The sequence below is a fragment of the Dermacentor silvarum genome, chromosome 4 (assembly GCF_013339745.2).
Source record: "Dermacentor silvarum isolate Dsil-2018 chromosome 4, BIME_Dsil_1.4, whole genome shotgun sequence".
Taxonomy (NCBI): domain Eukaryota; kingdom Metazoa; phylum Arthropoda; class Arachnida; order Ixodida; family Ixodidae; genus Dermacentor; species Dermacentor silvarum.
Window position 1 is genome coordinate 76,088,075 of NC_051157.2, and position 21,300 is coordinate 76,109,374.

The window sequence follows — 21,300 nt, forward strand, 5'->3', positions numbered from 1 at the left end:
TAGCATCACCAGCAGCTTCTGTTCCTAGCAGAAATACTTTCCGCTAGATAACGTGACGCGTAAATTCTACATTGTATGAAAAACTATATCCACTGTGGAACGTTAAACACGAACGAGAGCTCCGATACTTGTCGAGCTCAGCTACAGTGCATGGCTACCGGGGGCAGACGACCGGCTCGGTTGTGCCCACATCACAGCCGACGGCGCCGCTAATATCAGCGCATTTTCTTCTTTGTGTATAATTATAGCGAAGAGTGACAACAACGGTGAGAAAATATCGCGGCTGGTGAGCGTTGGTGATTCATTCCGAAGCGCCGTCAGCTTAAGCTTTCGAGTGAGCCGGAGAAGGCCTAGCGACGATATCGGCGCCGCCGAACGATCAGCGGCGGTGAGGCTGCCGTCGGTGCCAGGGTGACCACCCCTCGGTCACTGATTGGCCACTTCGCTGTACAGCTGCAGCACAAATGGGTCGCGGTCCCATCCTGTCTACGGCAAGGAAATCTCGCCGCTCGCGAGCGAAACCACCGTCAAACGGCGACCCGCGAACGGCGTACGGCGAGTTGGCGTGCCGGTAACGTGGACAGGCCTTAAGTGTGCACTTCGGCGTTCCTTGTATGTCCCTGTCTGAAAAGAGTATACATCATTATCTATGATACTGTACAAAGCTGCACCACTTGCAATGGCCGGAGCACGCGCGAGCGATCGGCTGTTTGGGACGCAGACGAGGCACAGGCACTGCGGACGACAACGCCGGAAGCTCGCTTTGTAAATGGCCTCCGAGCTCACTCACATGGCACAGTGCACCATCTCGGAGGCTATATTTTGTTTGTCTCCTGCGTCTACCGCCACTTCCGCCGTCAGCGCTGCAGTCTGGCCTGCTCGATCTTGCGGCGCCGACGCCGAAAATCCGTCAGGAATCCGTTCCTTGTGGTTGGGCCTTAATGCTCCACATTTAGCATGCTTTTCTTGCGCTATCGTATTTGCTCATATAAGGCCTGCCCTTGTATGTCTGCTCACCCCCAGTCACTTTAGAGGTGAAAATTGTGGAGCAGAAAAGTTTTACCCGAGTGCACTCACTTCAACACATGCAGCAAAGCAAGCTGAGTGAACAACAGTGAAAGTGATGAAGACTATTGCATCATAAAAGTTCCGTTAGTCGCTGGCGATCCTGTAGTCAGTGTAGCACTTGCAATATAGTATGCAGTGTCATCTGGTAGCTGTGAGCATAGAGGGGTCTTATGTAAGTGCAGCAGCACTGAGCTGAAGTACTGACATCACTGACTCAATCTTCGTCCATTTAACAAAATAACAGCGTGCTAGTGCATTGACTAGTAAAAGGCAACACTTGTTTGTTGTGGCATGGTGGCTTTTCTGCAGAAGCATCTTTACTTGCCTGTTCTAATTGGTCATGCCTGTTATCTATTAATTAACCCTCTAAGTGGCAAGATAAGAATTATGGCATGGATAATTTTTTGGCTGCTTTATTTTCCCTTTATTTGCATCAAATGAAAACGAAGCGGTTTGAAAACGGTTGAATGCAATATAAGGAAATATGGTACATCAAGTTTAACTCAACAACCACGTTAATAGCTAAAAAGATTAAAAGCCCATGTTTGAAGTAGATTTGGTAATTGACAGATATGTAATATTGAATTGAAAACATAGTAAAAACTTATTGCGAGAATAACTGGCCAAGACTTCTTGCATAAAGTACCGCTTCTCTGTTAAGTTCAACTACTTTTCGAAAAACAGGGAGAAAAGGAAGGCTGCATATTTTTAGTGTGCCTCAGTATTTCTTCACGAAACCGAATGTTAGAGGCACAGCCGTTTGCAAGTTTTTCCTTCCATTATAATTGCTGTCATGCTATACGTTTGTGAATATGATAGTTGTTAGCTGGAAGTCTTCTGTGTGTATTTTGTTTTGTATGCATTGCTCGACGAAGTGCATTTGAAGAACGGAAAAATAAGCACTATCAGCATGTGTGGTTCCCTGCAGTGTTATGAATGTGTGGCTTCTGAACACTTATCCAAGGTGCTGATTACTGCAAGAACTCAAGAGAGCGCTCCAGTGAGACTCTGCTGGTGCTGCCGCCACTTCAGACAAGTCTGGAACAGACAAACCAGCTGACATCAAGGTCTTCGCTAGAGCAAAGCTGCACAGAGACCTCGCCACAGGTTCATCGACGGCCGGGAACTCCTTTCTCTGCGCCTGCCCCCGCTAGCCCTATTCAGTCTGAAGACGAGCACGCGTGGACAGACCGCAGTGAGAGCCACCACCGCATCGAGGATCATGATGACTTTGAGGGTGAGGAGATGGACCACATTGAGGATGGCGTGGCTTCAGGCCATGATGACAGCGACAGCAGCTCAGAGGAACTGTTTGGCGAATCCAATGATTCGGCTGCAAGCGTTGGCAACAGCACGGATGCAGAAGAGGACGTAGAAGATCAAGAAGGGTGCCCTCGCGGCAGGAGGCAAGGCGGAACAGCAGGGAGGACGAGCCCATGGTGCAGGGTGACTCGCAAGGAAGTGGGGAGAAGTGCAAGGACACAGATGATGTGTGGGACTGCGTCTGGGATGGCTTTGATGATGGTGCGCAGCAGGACCCAGCTCCTCCCGAGCGCAGTGCCTCCTCTGCTTCGAGATGGGACCGCCAATCACCTGCTGCTGCCAAGGCGCCCAACAGCGAAGAGGTTCCTCAGGAGATGCTCGACTCCTTCTTTTTCGAGGAGCAGGGAGGTAAGGCCCTCTGCCTGGTTGCCAGTTTGCTTTTGTCTTTCCTATTCAAGTTTAGGCCTTTCGAGTCCTGGGCTTTCGAGTTGTTCTGCACCACTTTTGTCAGTCAGGCCCGCATTACGCACTTTTCAACAACACATACTGAGCTTTATATAAAATGTCATTCATTTGGCGTAACTTAACAACATTTGGCGGAATTTTAAGTGCATTATGTGAGTAAATGCAGTAAGATTGCTCCACGACTGGTGATTGCAATGTGTCACTCACTCTGCACTTTTGTTTGCCGCCTTTGTGCTGGTCAATTCATGGGTGCAGATAATGGAGTAACACCTGCTGGTCTGGAACACACGCCTGGGTCCGTGGCTCGATATCCTGGAGCATCGAGCCGTGCCTTCGCACCAGTGACGCCTCAGCCGGACTATAGAGCCATGCACACACCAGAGCTGCGAGACCAGCTTCAGCGATTTGGTGTGCGCAAGTTGCCACGGAAACAAGCTGTGAACGTACTCAGCCGCATATATGACGAGACTCACCCGTGTACGTAATTTCGGTCTTGTATTTTAGATTTTCAAAGAATATTGACTTGAGCGTTTCGCATTGCGCATGCAGAACATTGCGCATGCAATCGCTAATCATGAGTCACTGTGCAAATCCTCTCATAAGCAATAACTGAATGATGTAGCTTTTTTTTTTTTTAACCATTATAGTTCCACATTTGCAAAGTGCCAACCAGAGTGTAGAGGACAGCTGCATGACTTATACCCGTGCCACACGGGCAAAGTAAAGTGCACTTTGAGCAAGTGCACTTCGCGGCTAGTGTCATTCGCAGGCTGCCACATGGGAACGCTTAGTGACACTCCCTGCAGAGTGTACTCGCCGGCGAGTGTGTTCGGCGAACTCACTTCACGGCGGCGAAGTGTGTAGCCTCGTTAGCAATGCTTAGAGGATACATAAAGTGATATTGAAAGAAGAGTCTGGAGTAATTCTTAAGAACATTGTTTTAAATTGCTAACGTTGCAAGATAATAATGTGCCACACCACAAAAAAAAAACGAACAGCAAAAAAACTCGCTCTCGGGCTGTTCACGACCACGTCGGATAATGACTGCGCAGTTGTTTGACAGATTGAGTAGTTCTGACTGTTGCTGGTCAAGTTGCCATCGTTGCCGGTGCTTATAAAGGTGGATTGTAAATGTTGTTTCTAACAATAATAAACTGTTTTTGCGCACACATTTTTATATTAGTAAATATATGCTTTCCTGTCTGACTCCCGGTTGCCATGGCCATCAATTTGAAAGAACACTTTTCTTTCTCGTGTAGCAGCGCACCGCCAAAGTGACACTTAGCGCGCTGAAGTGCACTCGCTCAAAGTGCACTTTACTTTGCCCGTAAATGCACGCGCTGTGTAGATGTAAAGCATGCACTCAGTGTGGCTTGAGATCACTTCATATTAAAGTCATGTAGTTAACACCACTCCTGCCAGCTTTTCTCTCAAGTGCTGCTGCTGACTTCTCGAAACTGAGACCACTTAGTAGAACAGTCAACAAACAAAGCAGCTTGGTCATGTTTGCGAATCCTGCATCTTGGCTCATGGTTTGGAGTGACATGTTTATTCATACAAACTGAAAAAAGTAAACTAAATAGGTGCGCCATTAATAAATTTAGACTATGTTCTGTTATTGTGTAACAGCTGACCCAGATATTCTTTGAAATGAATAGCATGAATTTTGGCAAATCTTATAAAAAGTTGGGAACCTAAAAATAATCTGCTCTCAACGGTCAGTGAAGCCTAAGTTCCGCAGTTTAGATTTTACATTCAATTCTGTTGAAACCAGTGCACTGATTGCCAAAGAGAACACTTCTGTGTGTCATAGGCATTTAGTTGAGAATGCTTCAACTACAGCTTCCTCTTTAAAGTAGGTATCAGCGCATAAATGCACTTTTTCTTCAATGATCTTTCGCAGTGGTTCCTGAAACACCTGTAAGGATCACGTTCCCGAGGCAGGGTATGAATACAAGTGACGATAGAAACTATAGAAGCGAACAGCTGTTAAGAAGCAGCCGATCTGAGCAATTCTCCGGGAGTGCCAGCATTACTGAAGAACCCTCCCATTACAGTGTGTCGTCAAGGTAACATTAAAGACTGCCAAGGGCAGTCGAACTTTTTGTGACATGTTTGTATGAATTATATAATGGTGTTACTTGCATATTGTTAAGGACCTGCTTGTAGGAATAATAAAATATATTTGTTTACATCGCTTGTGATGCATTATGCATGGCTACTCACTTTCACATGCATTACAGTGACATCACTGATCCACGGAGGGGGTAAACTCTGCACCGTGTTACAATACCATGTTGTCACAGATAGATAGTCTAACCAAACTTGGCCGAGGCCAGTAAAATGAACTCAGTGTAATACATGTCTGTTCTCCTTACTGGAGAGTTGGAACACCTCACCAGCACTACAATATCACATTGCCGATGCCACACTGTAGCAGCACGTTTGGAAATGACATAGGAACGGATCAGATCAATATTCTTAAAAGAACTCTCCTCCCCCCCAAAATACTGGGAAGCATCATAACGCCCTAAATAATTTACGAAAATACTTGTTTCTACAAACTGGTTTTGGCACCCACGAGATACATTTGTCATGACACATTGACTCGTGATTGCTGCTGCTGTCACACAAGAGCAGCCAAAACAAACGTGCACAGCACTTTAGTTTATTTCTTTACGGGTAATGTACATAACCTCATTGCTATGGCGTCAGAAAATTTTGCTCGGCGCCATGACACAAGAATGTCAGTATGCTAGCGATGTACTAGCACAACGGCAAATTAGTTCTTTGGAAGCCCGCAAGGTGGAGGAAGTGTCAAGAAAGGTTAAATTGTCGTCCACCCGAATGTAGCACGAAACTACAAAGGAAACCCATATGGGTTTCTCGGAAAGAAAGCTTCATAGTTGAGGAAAAATTTGTCCTGGTCCAGAGATGACACTTTTTCCTTACACGTACTAGCATAATGCTACTACTTTGACAAGCACATCACTCTGTTATCATACTGTAGATCCTGAAAGTGCCTGTTAAAGTATAGTCCATGAATTACCAAGGAATATTACCAATGCATTGCGACTACAGTACTTCAGTTTAGAGGCCTGTCATGTCCCAGATGTCCAGAGATCAATGAGGAGTGTCAAGTTGAGGTGTGTTTGTAAAAGGGGAATGAGTGTTACTCATTCCCCAAAAAATTCAATAAGTATAGGTCAGTAATTAACGATGCACACTACCATAATATCCTTTCTTCTAGGCTTTGCTGTTCTTGTGTAGTGGCACCAGCACATATTTGTCTTGTTGGTACAGCACACTATAACCCTATCAGTCTTATCTAACCCATCAATTAGTGAATCTGTCTATCGGTCATCTCTGGGTCATTGGTATGCCAAACTGACACCTGTCACATTGAGTTCATAACTACACCTGTCTGTGCAATACCAGACGTAGACAGTGAGCATCTTAGATTATTCGTCCCCGACAGTCCCGGACTGCCTGAAGCAGCGCTTTCAGACAATGAGCATTGCGTATGCAGCGTCTCGGACAGTCCACGACTGTCGGGAATGGATAATCGAAGAGGCCTACTGTCTTGATAGTGAAGCACCAGTGCCAGCAATCATTACATTGGTTTTCTTCTAAAGGCACAAACCAAGTATCACTTCTGTGCTGCAAATTTGTCGCTAGTAGCATTATTGCAAGTGTTTATGCACTAATTTGGGTGTCAGTACCTTTTGTTAGGCCACAATAGCAGATTCCTCTACCTGGCTGTATTTGCTTTTAGCTGAGATACCGAGGCTTTTAGACATTTCGGGTGGCAATCAAATTTACCACTGCTGCAGTAGAAATCGAAGTTAATTTACAAATCCTTGCTTTTGGCTCTTTTAACTTGCAAGGAGCAGTGGTGAAGATGGGAGCTCCAGTGATAGTGACAGTGATGTCAAAGAACAACTGAGACGCTTCTTTGAGAGGAATACAGAACTGTCAGAGAGCATCTTAATGTACGAGGTGAGCATAGTTCACACAACCGCTTGCAAAAGACATTAATTTTGGCATATCTTGCTTAGAAAATTTGTAACATGGAATCGTGGTTGTGTTCTTGCTTACTTTCAGCCTATTGACTTCCAAATGCTTCATCTAAATCTCAAGCAAGCCAATATCAGGATATCTTCTAAGAGCCTGATAAACTATCTGGATGAGCAAGTGAGCATCATTGCACATAAGCTTATTATTGCACTGTTTTAATGATGTCTGGTAATGTCAGGGCCCCCAAATAAGGCAATCTTGAACTTAATATCGCCTCTTTGAACACAAATGGGAGTGTGAATGTTTTGTGCTCTATGGCGGAAGCATTGCATCTATGCAAGCGACAAGAGAACCGAGATCATTAGCACTAGCATTTCTTACCTTGTGTATACAGCTGTACACAATCATCCCCATCACTTGCATTAGCACCTTGCTTGCAGAGGCAAACTGATGTCGGTACTGCTATGCATGCTACGTTTTGGTTCTCGAAAGCTTTACATTTTTCTCATGCTTATCTACCCCCTCCAACCCACCCCCTGCCAAAATAATGTGCATGATTATTGCCAAGAACTAGTGATTGAACAGAGGGAAGCATGGAGAAGTACAATGTTGCAATTATAATTTCCCACTATAATCAAACATTTCAGTTCCCCTATGATTTACTTTGTGCTTTTCGATGTTTAACTGGTTAATTATGAAGAAGCTTCAGCTTGGGGCTAACTCTGATTTCCCAATACAAATGCATGTAAATCGCAAAAACTCTCTCACTAGGCAAACTCCAAAGCAATTTGATTAAATGTGTTGCATTTAAAACAATTGACTTCTACTGGCTGTTGGTAGCGAATATAAGCCTTTCAATGTTTCATTAAAACTTGGACCACAGGAATTCTAAATCTTTATCAAATGCAGATGCTGTATTGCAATTTAGTAACTGGATTTATTATAGCAACTAAGCGGACAAGTATAGCATGAACATGGTTTACTGATTGCTTACATGGCACCAATACTTTGTTTATGCAAGCTCTGTATGTCTTAATTATAAATGATCGCTATATTAGGTGCCTTACCCCTGTATTTAAAAATGTGCTTTAGCTTGAAGCCACGACTCGACTTGGTCGAGTCCGGCTCAAGATAACACTAGACGTGTTCATGCCCAAGATGCTCATTGTGTTTCCTTCGCGTTATTTTGTGTTGGACCTGACCAAGTCAAGCCATGCCTTCAAGCTAAGGCACATTTCAGAATACAGGGGTTAGTGTGTGCCATTTAGGTGGTGGTGTTCTTTTTTTCCTTGGTAGTTTTAAACTTGATGCTTCTATTTTTCTAATTGTTATGTTTTAATAAAATTGATGACGCAAACCAAGTCACCAAGATTTAACTGTTTCATACAAATTTGTGGAGTTGTTGCCAGCCGAGGGTGTTTCTGTGCTTCATGTGTATTTGTATTTGAGGGAGGAAGCTGCATGCAATGAACCCATGTCACACTAACCATTGCAGTGCATCACATTCACCATGCCTCGCTCTGAAAAGCAGCAGGCAAAGCAGAGACGACGACAGGAAAACTTCAGGCGTAGGGTGCTTGGCAAGTGCGGTTCCCACACTGCACAGGATGGCCTGCCGTAGACTGGCAAAGGGGACACACGTGTGGACATGTCCTCACATTGGCTCAGTTCTTTCACCATCAAGATACAATGGGCCAAGTCGGAGAGCTATTGACCATTTTGTACCAGTTGCACAAGAGCCATGCAGCAAAATATATGCTTCTTTTTTCATACCTGCTGCTGTTTGTCCTGGATTGGCATGCCTGGTAGTAGTGGTAAGTTGTGGTTTAGCAGCACAGCAGCCTTTGCTAATTAGCATACTTGTTTGCTAGCGCAATTGCAATGGGAACCTACCACTACAGGTGGAACATTAAAGAAACTAGTTTGATTTGTGTTGGTTCAAGTGAATAAAATATAATCAAACCTTGTTACAACAAAGTCGCACGCAACATGAAAATACCTTTGCTGTAAGCGTATATTCGTTGCACACTAATGCTGGCAGGAAAACTCAATTCACTTCGTTATGTCAGTGTTCTTCATATCGACGTTTGACTATTTCGTAGAACTTGCTTCCTTTGTATGGCACAGGCCAGCAATTGCACGCAACCAGACAGATATGCTGATGCAAGACTATTGAAATGATGAAATTACTGATATCAAGTTAATGACAAAACAGTGCCCTGCTCTTGCCTAAAAGGGTTTTCGGCCTACATGACTTGGCAAAACCCTCTCCAGAGATCCTTTGGAGCAGATAAATTTGCAAAACAACACTAGGCAGTATAAGTGTCGTGGCACAAGCACTGGTCACTTGTGCCGTTAATCCGAATACAGTAGTTAATACAGTTAATCCAACTCTGGTTAATTAAATCGTGAGCAAAGGTCCTGGCTGGCGCCCATGCATTTCTGTGGGCCTAAAGTTGGCCTTTGCCAAATAATCGAATTTGACCAGTCAGCCCTAGGAAGATTTTCAAGCAACTATAGCTCACAATACCCGATTATAGTATTTATCTGATTCCCAGATTATTCCACCCTTGCCCACTTGCTGAAAAATCGGGTGCGCTTTAGATTTCTACTTTGGACACAAGTGGGTGCACGGTTGATTTGGGGGCGTGTTAGATTTGGCCAAATACTGCCAAATGCATCAGCGGTGCGTTTTGAAGTTTTTTTCTGCACCTTGTTTAATTCAATCAATTTCGTTAGCCCCATCGGGGTCGAATTAACGGATGTTGACTGTAGTAGCATTTCTTGTGACAACACCAAATTTAGTATTTGCTGGGCAAATACTCAATACTGCGCAGGATACAGCAGAATACTGCATGGGATTACGTACAGCATGCTTTATCTAAAATTTTACTTGTCCTTCCTTAAACGAGATCCTTGCTACATTAGTAAACTTGACAGACCATGGTGACCGTAGTTGCGTGCAGGTGTTGGCAAAGCAGCCCTCATCGCTGCAAGACATTGCGCCACTCGACCAGAAAATAATTTGCGCACTGCACAGCATTTACATCTACTGTCCACAAGGACGATGCTTGTATCTCATGTGAAAAAGCCTTCAGTGTTTAAGAGCACTTGTGCATCATTGCGGTTCATTACTTCTTTAAGAAAAGACAGATGCAAACATGTATGTCAAATAGTGCCTTTTTAATGGTAGACATTAAGTCATATACATAGAAAAAAAATATAAATAAGTCAACTTTCTTTTAATTAGGAAAAAGCAAGAAAAGCTGCAGTCTCAATTACCTTAACGAAACTCCAGTTGTCTGCATTTTGTTGATGCCAGTGTGGGCATTTTAGAAATATTTATAACAAGCTTTTCAGCAGTAGTTAAAACAGCCTTTTTCAATACTGAACTGAACGTGAGAAAAGAAATGAACTAGGTGAACTGCTGAAAAGATGGATGCTTTCATCACCTTCATAAACCTGTACATGATATTTTGTTTGCAAACATGTTAGCTTTTGATGCTCTACAAAAGAATGTGGGACGCGAATTAAGGAAGCAAGGGAGACACACACGTCCTATGTACACGGTCGCCTTTGTAGATGACAGTGGAGGATGAGTTGCCAATGTACAGATCAGGAGGTGACAGTGTGCAAGCAACTTGGCCTGTGAGGGCTCAACAGCCAGACGCCACATGAAAGTAAAACTTGAAATGACTGTCTACAATAAATAAGTTAGGAGAGCAAGACCGACTGTTGCAGACACCACCCGAGGCAAGGACGCAGATGAGAGGAGAGATCGCGGCATGTGGTGATGGTCCCGCGGAGAAAAACAATGCACCGGAGAAGATGACGAGAGCAATTGTCTTTTTAGTCTCCCGCCTCTGCCATTGTTTGCACCCTACAAAATAGACTTCACGACCCTTCCCAAAAACTGTACAAGGCCCCATTTTACAAAAGAACGTATACCAGTCCGGTACAGCCACCACGTGCACACAGTCAATCACCACAGAAAGACGGATCACTGTCCTCATTGTCACTCGACCCGTCGGAGCAGATAACCCGCTTCCGCTTTTTGCGAGGCTTTTTCTTTGCCTTGTCACTCACTGCGGCAGCACCTTTAGAAGTCCGACCTGAAGGCCGGCCACGATGGGTCACGGCAGCCGTTGACAACCGTTGCCGTGGCACTGAAGTGGCCACGGCGACTGTGGGCAACGCTGTCGTGGTGGGGGTGGCCGCAGTTGTTGCGGTGCTAGCAGCATTTGGAGCAGCACCGTCTTCTGTGGCTGAAGAGGGTGCAGTGGCTGTAACTGCTGCTGCAGGTCGGGGCTGTCCCGCATCCTGGTCGTCGTCGTCATCATCTGGGTCGATGGTCAGCATCAGCTGCTTGAAATCAAGGTAGCGACGGCAGAGCTCTTCTCCAGTGGTCTGTTCTTCGTCCCCGGATTTCAAAAACTGCACCGTCGGCTCTGGATTGAACCGAACCCCCGAACGCCGGTTGAGGGCCTTCTCGTACGTTTTGGCAGCTTCGTTGGGAGAATACTGCTGAATGCGGCTGTCTGTAAAACCATACGTATCCTTTAGAGTTTGCTTTACAAAGAGAAGCAAAATGCAGCCTTGTGCTGCTTGCATGCTCTCCTGGAGGGGTTCCAAATCGCTTGGCAGCCTTGCTATGAGAGCATCCAGGTCATCATCTTCCTCATCTTCATCTTCTGTCCGAGTGGCTCCCTCACGAGGCAACAATGCTTCGCGAAAGCTTTGCAAGAGGTTAGAGCCTGACACAGACAACAAGACATCAATGTGATGCATGACAAACAGTGGCTCATCCTGCACTTGATATGGGAAGTACACAATATTGTCAGCCACATACAGCAGCTCTGCCAGAGGCACCCTCGCCTGTTCATCAAAGAGCTTAAGCAGAGCCAGCAAGAAGGCACGTCTGCTCTGCCTGGTTGATCTGAGCACGGAGTAGAGGAAGCCGTTGCGGCTGACGGGGGCATCTGGGCAGCGGTAGCCACGTACGAGAGAGCCCAGCTGGGAAGTTCGGTGCATTTCAAACGAGAGGCGCATGCCTGCCAGGGCTTTCATCTGCACAAACCCCGGGTATTTCTTCTCCAAGTCCTGCAGCAACTGGTCGGCCTTGGTACGCAGCAGCTTGTCATCATCGGAGCCGAGGCAGGCAAGGTGTGGGACCATCTGCACAGGGTGCACTAGGCCCTGCCCCAACACCAGCTGCAACACTTGCAAGGCAGCACGACGGACGACCTGGTCGGGGTGAGCAGCTGCTGCCAGGATGTCCTTAAGGTAGACTTGGACAACTGTGCTGGCCATTCCAGAGGACACATCACCCATCTCCTTCAAGTTCTCTCCTTTGGATAGCTTGCTCCACTCTGCATCTCTGCGAATCATCTTGGCTTCTTCTTCCATCAGATAAGCTGTCAAGTTCTTGAGCACTTGCACCCTCGATGCCGCAGATGCTAGGGGACTTCCCAGCAGGTGCTTGTACAGCTCCTTGATTTCGGGCCCTAGCATCAAATCATACTGGCGCACAAGCATGAAGCCAATGCCCGTCAGTGCACGCTGGCGAATGTCCTCATCTTCATGTTCCGTGAAGTACATCATGGCTGTGAAGACCCTCTGCTTTAGCGGCTGGTCAGCATCTTCCGCAGCGGCAGACTCGGCAGTGCTATCTGGTGCAGGCTCTAAGTGTTCGAAGTCAAAGTGCCGGCACAGCAGGCCTAGTGTGTAGACACAACGTTGGAGACTTGGGCGACAGTAGTTGCGACCAGCCCGATGCTGCCGCCGCACCATGCACAACAGCATAAAAAACTTGTGAAACATATCACGCACCAATGGGTAGTTGTGTGTCACACGGTTCACCACCGCACTGAGGCAGCTCACACTGGCTGGAAGGATGGCCATGGCATTGCGAATCAGCTGCTTGGCCAAGTCTTCTTCAATTTGTGCTAGAAATGATTCACTTGGGTGCTCCATCAGAGGCACCACCAGCTCGAGACAACGAGTGACATGCTGCAGTACCTGATAGTCCTGTGGCCCTGATACACGCATACTTAGGTATGGCTGGATGGTGTGTGCATGGCGCACTAGGAGCTGAGGTTGAATGCGGCTGAACAAATATAAGGTGCCAAGGCAGGCCACCAAGTGCTGTGACGATTCAGCACCCTCTTCGAGTCGTAGCAGCCGTTCCACCAGGCAGTCCACAATCTGCCGGCATGATTCCAATACACCTCGGCGTTGCCCATCTTCGCGGTCCTTCAGGAGGCCACTAAGCAGTTGCTCAAACAAGTCAAGTCCCATCTCACGACAAGCAACTACAACATGAGTGATGTGGCGCACCTTTTGTAGAAGCCTCTCTTCACTGTTCTGAGGGGTAAACCACATGCTCTGGAACACTTCTCCAACTAGCTTCTTGATGCCCTCCTCGTCATTGACACGGCCAATGATCTTCACACATATTTCTGGAATTTTCTCAAACTCTGGCTGTTCGAGGCACACATCCTTGAGGATTTTGATCACTCGTTTACGCACACTTACACCTGTGTCTAAAATTCGCTCTGTTAGCATGTCGTAGTACTTGTGCGTCAGTTCTGGTCGTACCAGGATGAACTTCCCAACCAAGTCTACAGCTGCTTCGCGGACACTTGTTGAATGATCAAGGAGACGCCCATGCACCCCTTGACGCATGTCTGGCCGGCCCAGGATCGATGGGTCTGCCTCAACCACAAGTGTGAGACACTTCATGGCTTTGGTGCGCACAGCAACTGCGGATTCGCTCAGTACTCGCAGAATCTGAGTAAGGTACACATCGAAACTCTGCGAAAACGGCCGTCGGGATGCCAAAAAACGTGAGATGAGCTCTGCAGTGGCATAGTCCAATGTGCCTTGCTCAGATTTTAGGCCACTACCAGAGTCCTGAGGCTTAGCCAAGTGCAGAAGAAACCTTTTCCGCTCTTCCACCATGGCAGCAAGCTTGGCTTGCTGCTCTTCGTTTGGCACAGCGGGCTTCTTTTCATCTTCTTCCTCGTCATCCTCTGGCTCACAATTTCGGCGGCTTGCCTTGCCCCTGCTTGTGCGGCTATTAGCTTTGCTTGGCGACTTTGTGGTTTCTTTTTCTTCATCGCCATGATTCTTCTCAGCTTTAGCCTCAGCCATAGCATCCCTATACCACTGTGCCACATAGAAGCGTCTTGAGAACTGCAGCGACGGGTCACTGTCAAGGTTGGCATCAAGGTAGTGAAGTAGGGCCCTCTGCAGCAGCTGAGTCTCATCCATCGGCCGTGCGCCTTTGGAGAGGCTTGTCAGGGGCAAATCTTCTTCCTCATCCTCCTCAATCTGACGGAGAATGTCCTTCACAGTTTCCTTCTTTATTTGGCTGTTCACAGCATCTTTACGCAGTCGGGCAGCAACCACTCCGAGGTAATCAAGTGAGGCTACACGCAGCGACATGTCCAGCGATTTGTTGCTAAAGTTCTGCACAAGCAGTCGCCCTAGAAGGCTTAAGATCAGCTCTGATGCAGGCCACTCAGGCTTGTTAACTGTGGTCAGCAGGTCCTGGACAAAATTCTCAAACACTGGCCTATAGTCCATATCCTCATTTTTCGTGCCACATTTACGTAGAAACACAGACAGAAAATTGGCAGCAGTGTGGACAGCTGCATCATAAGACGTTACAATCAAGACATCTGCATCTACCGCTGCCGTTTTGTCTTTCCCCTCTGCTGTTTTGTCTTTACTGGTTTCTGCCAAGTCCCTCGGTGCAGGAGATCCTTCTGGAAGTCTGACAACACTGTGGATCAGCTGAAGCACAAGGGCTGTCAGCATCTGTATGTACTCTTCAGAGTTTAGGCGATAGTTGCGCAAGCTTCGCTTGCTTGTGGGTAGGCGTGCAATGGAAGCCAGGATGTCTTCTAAAATGAGTTGCCGGTGCTTCTCATAATGAGCAAAAATGGTGGTCACCAAGCGCAGAGCATGCAGCTGAAGCTCATTGACGCCTTCAACGAAAAATGGACCAACACCCAATGTGGACACCTGGAGGATCAAGGTGTCTGTTAACGTCTGCAAGCCCAACAGTTCTGCAAGCAGCCCCACTAATTCGTGAAGCTTGTTGTAAAGCTGGACCACTGAACGATCTTTAACTTTCTGGGCAGCATGGGCCCGCTTCTGCCTCGCATTGCAGCCCTCCTTTCCACGAGAGTCCACCCTGTAAACTGGGTCAAACAGTGGGTAGATGGTGTTTTGAATTTGAAACTTTGCAAAGACGACAATGCGCTCTATCAAATCCTCCAAAAAGACCCGCTTAGGCATGCTGGCTGAAGTCATTATGTACAGGGCAGTTAAGGAAGCATCTGCAGATCGTGTAATGCGCTCCATGGTCAGCTCCGCATACAGGCGGCCTTCGTCATCCTCTTCTTCTTGGTCCTGATCCACAGGACAGAGCTTAGCACCATCCACTACATTCCGTTCCAGTATAGAAAGCAAGCGGACAAGACGCTCTGGTGGCACTTGGTTTGTGGCTTGCAAAATTTTTAGCTTGGCCGCTTCATTGCACAGCTGACGCAAAGATGAAGCAGACACTAGTGCTTCTGGAGGGCATTCGACCTCATCATCCAGCTCTTGGGTCAAGTCGAGGTCTTCCATTGAGTCAAAGATGGCTTCAACAGTGCGCGAGAAGCGTTGGTACGTATTGCTCTCCATTAGCTCCTCTGCCGAAAGTGGTGTGGGGACAGGTTCCTTTCTGATTTTCTTGGGCTTTACCTTTGGTTTCTCCCGAACAGGCTGCGGTGGTGGAGCAACTCGACTCGGCTCTTCGTCAGGTTCAAATGCAGAGTGCTCACTCTCACTGTGGTGCGACTGCACTGGAGACTCGGCATACTTGGCCTTTTGGTGGGTTCTGCGCCTGTTCTTCACTCGCTCACTCAAAGAACTGGCATACATATCCATACTCGACGTCTCCTTCGTTGGCGATGGTCGGTGGCAATTGCGTCGATCATTCCCTTTCGCTGTCTTGCCATCAATACTCTCCCTCTGCTTTCGTGCAGGTCGCTTTCGAGCCACTACATGTGAACCATCATCGTCATCATCAGATGACTGAATTCGGCTGTTCTCGCGCACAGAGTTTCTCACAACCTTGCTTCTGTTTGATGCATGTGCAGCCTTTGGCGTGGCTTCCTGTGCACTCTGCTTGGCCGGTGAAGCTTGCGCAGATCTTCGGGTAGCTTTGGGTCTACTACTTTCAACATTGTTGACCACACACTCTTTTGGAGGCTCCTTAGACACCTCGTGTCTCGGTGGGCTCACAACAGGAACACTGTTTGCACGTTCCACAGGTGGACACACAGGCGAAGGTGGCACTGCATTTTGCACTCCTACACCACCACCAGCACTAGCACTGCCACTACCACCAGCACATGGCACGGGCACAGGGCACACTGGCACTGGCGGCACGGGGCACTGCTGCGGCGGCGGCTGCTGCTGCTGCACCGGGGCATGCACCACAGGCGACTCTGTCCGCTTGTCGCACGGGGTCACACAATTTCCGTTGGAGTAGAAGTTTTGGCTTGGCGGCTGCTTGGGCACTTGGGGCGAGAAAGGTGTCCCATCCAGGATGCCAGCCACTGAGTGGTCATGCAGTGGCGGGTGCGGTGTGAATGGGGTGGGCGGGAAGAAGCCTGGGCTCCCATCCAGACCTTCGGCAGGCGAGCACAGCTGAGCAGGGCTGTAGCCCGGCTGTTGCTGCTGCCAGGGAGGTGGCCCCTTAAACAGTCCTCGTGCCACCAGCAGTTGCAAAAGTGGGGAGCAGCCCTGGGGTGGCAGGGCACCATCCCCACCATCCTTGAGTTCCACATGGTCAGCGCTGACTTGGGCCAAGGCATCCACCAGGGGGGGCAGGAGACGGGCATCACTGGCCAGTGCCCGTCGGGCTTCCTCGGCCTGGGCAGCTGGCAGCAGCGATCGAGCTGGGCCTGCTCCAGGCAGAGCAGACGGCAGGGGCAACTCCAAGAGCAGCTCAGTGATGCTCTGGATGCCAGCAAGCGTAGTGATGGGCACGCTGGGGCCCTCGCCATTCATCATGCCGCTGGGCCGGGGCTCACGCTTCGCCCCGGGCCTCCGGCCACCTGCGGAGCAAGAACGTATGTGTTCACAGAAAGCACTGGTGCAAGGAAAGGACTGATTGGCGATGAAATCCCAATGCATGGCCAAATGGCTACTATTGACATCACTGTCTTGCAGTTAACACAAGTCCCATCATGACAACAATTATATGGTTATGTATGTAACCATGAGTGCACATGCCATGTACCACGCACAGAACAATCGCTGTATCAATGGCATTATTTACCATGCTAACAGGTGCTAAATTTTATACAACTGGCAAACTGCCTCACAAGCAGAAATGTCAAAAGTCCAATGAACGGAGCTATTGAAAGAACATCTGAATTGGGCCGAACAAGGGTCACAAATAGATGAAGGTAAGGTTGTGTTCTCCCTGTTCACCGGCTGAACTTACCGATATTGATGACCCGTCGTTGCACGGAGCACCATTTACGTCAGGTGGTATCCAGGTGAGACGACGTTCAGCATTCCCACCCTATGTCGACACCGTGCAAGCCAGAACTCGCCGCGACGTTTCCGGACCACTCGCAGACGTTCGGGGCTGATAACATTGGCGCCCAAGTCAGGAATACGTGAGCACCGCCTGTATGGGCCAGTCGAGACGGGTAGTTTTCCGAGCGCCCTTCACACTTTCCATGTTCTCGTACACTGATAATGGGAAGGTGTCATTACTTGACAAGAATGTAGTCACTCGACACCATTCTGCGAACATGCTTACGCGAGGTGACGGCGCGTTTCGCCAAACAGCAGCAGGTCAGTCAAACTGACGCTAGCTCCGAGTATCCGTCATCGTATCTCCGGCTATTAGCAGTCAAGAACAACGAGCGGAAGATTATATCCACTGCTCCCGAGACACGGTGTGTCGAGGTGACACATAGAACAAGCACTAGTAGCGCTAAGTATCACGCACTACAACGTTCCGAGCAGCGCGACGTCCAATCTCTTCGATGTTTCCGTATACACAGCGCCGTATTAGGCTTAGACACAAGCGAACATCGGTGCGCGAAGGTTAGCCGCCACGCGTGTTACCAACAACCGCGGCGCAACGCTGCAACTGCGAAAGCGATTCTCGTTCAGAACGATATTTTTTCGCGTAGTGAATAACTAGAAAACAAGGCAAACTCCACGGGATAAATGTTTACGTACGCTTTAGGCCTAAAGTGGTTGCCAACCAGAGCAGAAGCGGGTAACCTCCGATTCATGTGATATGATCGGGACAGCGAAGGGGCTGGCTTACCTGTACCACACCGTGCGAGTTAGTCATGGTGAAATTATTTTTTTTCTGACTACTGCTCCGCCGAACGAAGCATCGTAACCCTTTACAAGACGACTGCGATTTTCTTTTTCGAATACACTCTCAAAACGGATCATTGTCCGCCATTACGACAAAACAGGAAGACATTCTCAACCCAGGATTTCAGTGCCCCAATAAACGCGGACCAATCACACGAATCGTATGCTCACGATCGACACTTTCTTTTTAAACAGTGTGCGCTGATAATGTAACTCCGTCGAGCGAACAATTTTTGTCGCGTCATGAAAAGAATTTTGCGGCACGCTGTTTCGAGGGTAGGCAAGAAACCCGTTATGTTTTTGTTGATTGCGTTGTCTGCTTGCTGTGTGTGCTTGCTGTTGTGCGTCTGCTCTTCAGCTACGCTACGGAACGAAAGGAAAGAAGGAGAAAAAAAAGAAAGCCCGTCGACGTTGTTGAGATGTTGTTGAGCCAGTGTACCACAAGTGTTGAGGCCCGTGTAACATGCTACGGAAGCAGCAGGCTTTCCTCAACAGAAGTTTGTTGCGATCAATCGCGTACGTGCTGCACGGCCGGGAAGTGATTTGAACGTGCTGCGCTCCTTATGTAATTAACCTGTGGGAGACATGTGAACCTACGTATGCCTGCAGCTGGTACCAGTCCCCGTTAATTTGGTCCGGGGTCATAGCTAAACCTAACCTTGCGAAAGGATGTGGTGCCTCTGTACGCGTCTTTCATTTCTTTTCCTCTTAAATGGGGCTTGCTGACTTGTACGATAATATGGTTCACCGTAGGCCCTTTTTCCCCGCGCCGTTATATCTTGCCATGCATATTATCTCGCCCACGAAAGGTAAAGTTTATTTGAGTAGCCAACAATATCGCGTACTCTATCAACCCACGGAACGGACGACGGTCTTCGCTCAGCCTGATCATGTGCGATATTTAATTTCTTTCTTTACGTCACTGAGCTATGCCATACATGATTAATCAGCTGTGCGAGACTTTAATTGCTACAACATTATAAGGCCAAATATACGCACGGTATCTCCGTTTCTTCTTTTTCTGTATAGTTCATAATGTTGAATATATAAAGGCTTGGAAATTCAACGCCGCTCGCGGGTGCGCGTAGTGTGCGTGCATGTGCGCGCCGACAGTACATAAAAAGAAAAAAAAAAGGAAAAAACTCCAGCCGAAACGTTTGGCAGTAAAAAAAAAAAAAAAAAAAAAGAAAAAGAACGTGTTTATTCTTTTATATGCTATACCAACAGCATTGTTGGCTTCTTATATATATATTTCTACACACATGTTTCGACAGGATTCCGTGGATTCATATCATACGACTTCGGCTTTTTTTTTAACGCACACTTCTCGTCACATGCATTCCTCGGAAAAATCACTTGGTGTTTAGCCTGAGCGGGGCAACTGGTACTACGTACATGGTACCGTAAATTAAGTGAGATCTAGCTTTATAACACCTTTAAGAAAGTTGCGTGGCAGCCACGCTTTTCAATCCAAGCAGCAAATATATGCATTTATGTGTAAAAATTCAGTAATTTACGTTTAAAATGACATTTCTGTAATCATAGTTTCTGATCAAAGCAAGTTAGTACAGCGCGCATGTGCTATCTAAGCCCCTTAGTCATACACGCACCATCACCGCTTTCGCTGGTCGACGGAAAATCCGCTATCTGCAGTAAAATACGTAATCTAAGCTGCACAAACTATAGAATCAGCATATATATATATATATATATATATATATATATATATATATATATATATATATGCGCGCGCGCGCGCGTGTGGGTTTGTGTGTGTGTGTGTGTGTGTGTGTGAAAGAAGGGAAACCGAGGGTACCCCATTCTAGCCACTGTACCGAGGGGCTTGTTTTTTGTTGGTGATGGCCATAAAGCCAACAGACAATGAAGCCAAGGAAAGCGTCAGAGAAATTTAAGGGTGTGCGAATAGTTGATCATAGCCATCATTGCATGATTAAATCGACCGTTATTCCATCTTCTCCTGCCGCTTTTCCCCGGGACATGTCTTGCAAGGCCCTTCTACCTTTAGGCCCCTATGTGCTGTCATTTAAAGTTTTCAATGCGACTTCGACCACACCGACCCGTGCATCAGCGATTCGACGTGACCGCCGCACCCTGATTTTCACGACGTCTAGAGGAAGCCTTGCAAGCAAACCGTAGGCCAAGAAGTCGCTTTCTAATTGGCGCGCGTTTTGAATTTCTGTGATTGGTTGAACGTCCGAGGAATTGACCTTATACCGTTATTACGGAGCCTAGCTGCAGCTAAATATATATATATATATATATATATATATATATATATATATATATTAAAAAAGAAAGTGATACAGACATGCGATGGCAGTGCTCCTTTAAAGAAACAATAAAGAGAAACAAATATTTAAGCTGTATTCGTAAAACCCTTCTACAATACGAAAACACTTACTGTGAGAAGGGACTTGGTGACTTGGTTAAGCCAGAAAACATGCAAAAACAAAACAAAACAAAAAACGAAAGGCGCTTGGTGACGCCGCCTTGAAGTTCTCGCTCCAGCAATGGCCCAAAGGTGCAAAAAGCTTTTCAAATCCATGACGTCGCGCTGGAGGCACCGCGCGAAATTCAAACTTTAATCTTCATTGTCTCTTCTATTATTCGATATATTACCGCGAAGTCAACAAAAAAGTCGCAGTCTCGCCCGAAAGGCGACGCATTGATTACGATAGTGAATAATTAGCTCTATACGCAGTAAGGATAGTAGTTTTGTCAGCTGTATAAACTGCTGTAAACGTTCGCTAACTAAATTAACAAGCATGGTGCCACAGGCAAACATGAACACATCTCACTCGATGACCGTATACAGTCGCTGTCAAAACGCAGCGGCAGCAGCGGCGAGCGAATTTTCATTCGTGCTATTTCAACGCGAACCAGGCGCGCGAGGACACGAAGCCATCAGCTGTCTCGGGTCAGCTAGCCTTCGAAATTACCGCAGATTACCTCAAGGATATAGGAAGCGCGCAACCGCGCTCAGCCGCGCCATGCGCCGCCGAGGCCGGCGTAGAAGCGCCGGCGCGCTATCCTGCCCCCCTCTTAGCATGCGCGAAAAGT

The 21,300-nt window shown here is 47.4% G+C and overlaps 2 protein-coding genes across 3 annotated transcripts in view; one reads left to right on the forward strand and one right to left on the reverse strand.

The window, feature by feature from the left end:
• The window catches only part of LOC119448709 (structure-specific endonuclease subunit SLX4), a 41,812-nt gene extending 33,227 nt beyond the window's left edge, over positions 1 to 8,585 (forward strand). Inside the window, 7 exon segments of the mRNA XM_049665760.1 lie at positions 2,033 to 2,520; positions 2,523 to 2,739; positions 3,052 to 3,273; positions 4,700 to 4,865; positions 6,684 to 6,795; positions 6,901 to 6,990; positions 8,309 to 8,585. Coding sequence (XP_049521717.1) covers positions 2,033 to 2,520; positions 2,523 to 2,739; positions 3,052 to 3,273; positions 4,700 to 4,865; positions 6,684 to 6,795; positions 6,901 to 6,990; positions 8,309 to 8,434 — 1,421 coding nt within the window. The 3' untranslated portion in view covers positions 8,435 to 8,585.
• A 1,392-nt stretch (positions 8,586 to 9,977) lies between these two features.
• On the reverse strand, positions 9,978 to 18,329 carry LOC119450268 (nipped-B-like protein). 2 transcript variants are annotated; one of them, XM_037713679.2, is made up of 3 exons: positions 18,164 to 18,329; positions 17,321 to 17,509; positions 9,978 to 16,928 (listed from the first exon to the last, which is right to left on the reverse strand). In XM_037713679.2, exon 3 carries the CDS (start codon positions 16,882 to 16,884, stop codon positions 10,792 to 10,794), a length of 6,093 nt encoding a protein of 2,030 aa, XP_037569607.1. In that variant the 5' UTR covers positions 16,885 to 16,928; positions 17,321 to 17,509; positions 18,164 to 18,329; the 3' UTR covers positions 9,978 to 10,791. The 2 variants fall into 2 exon arrangements, with proteins under 2 accessions (XP_037569607.1, XP_037569608.1); XM_037713680.2 differs by having other exon boundaries at positions 18,073 to 18,329.
• Positions 18,330 to 21,300: the final 2,971 nt, after the last annotated feature.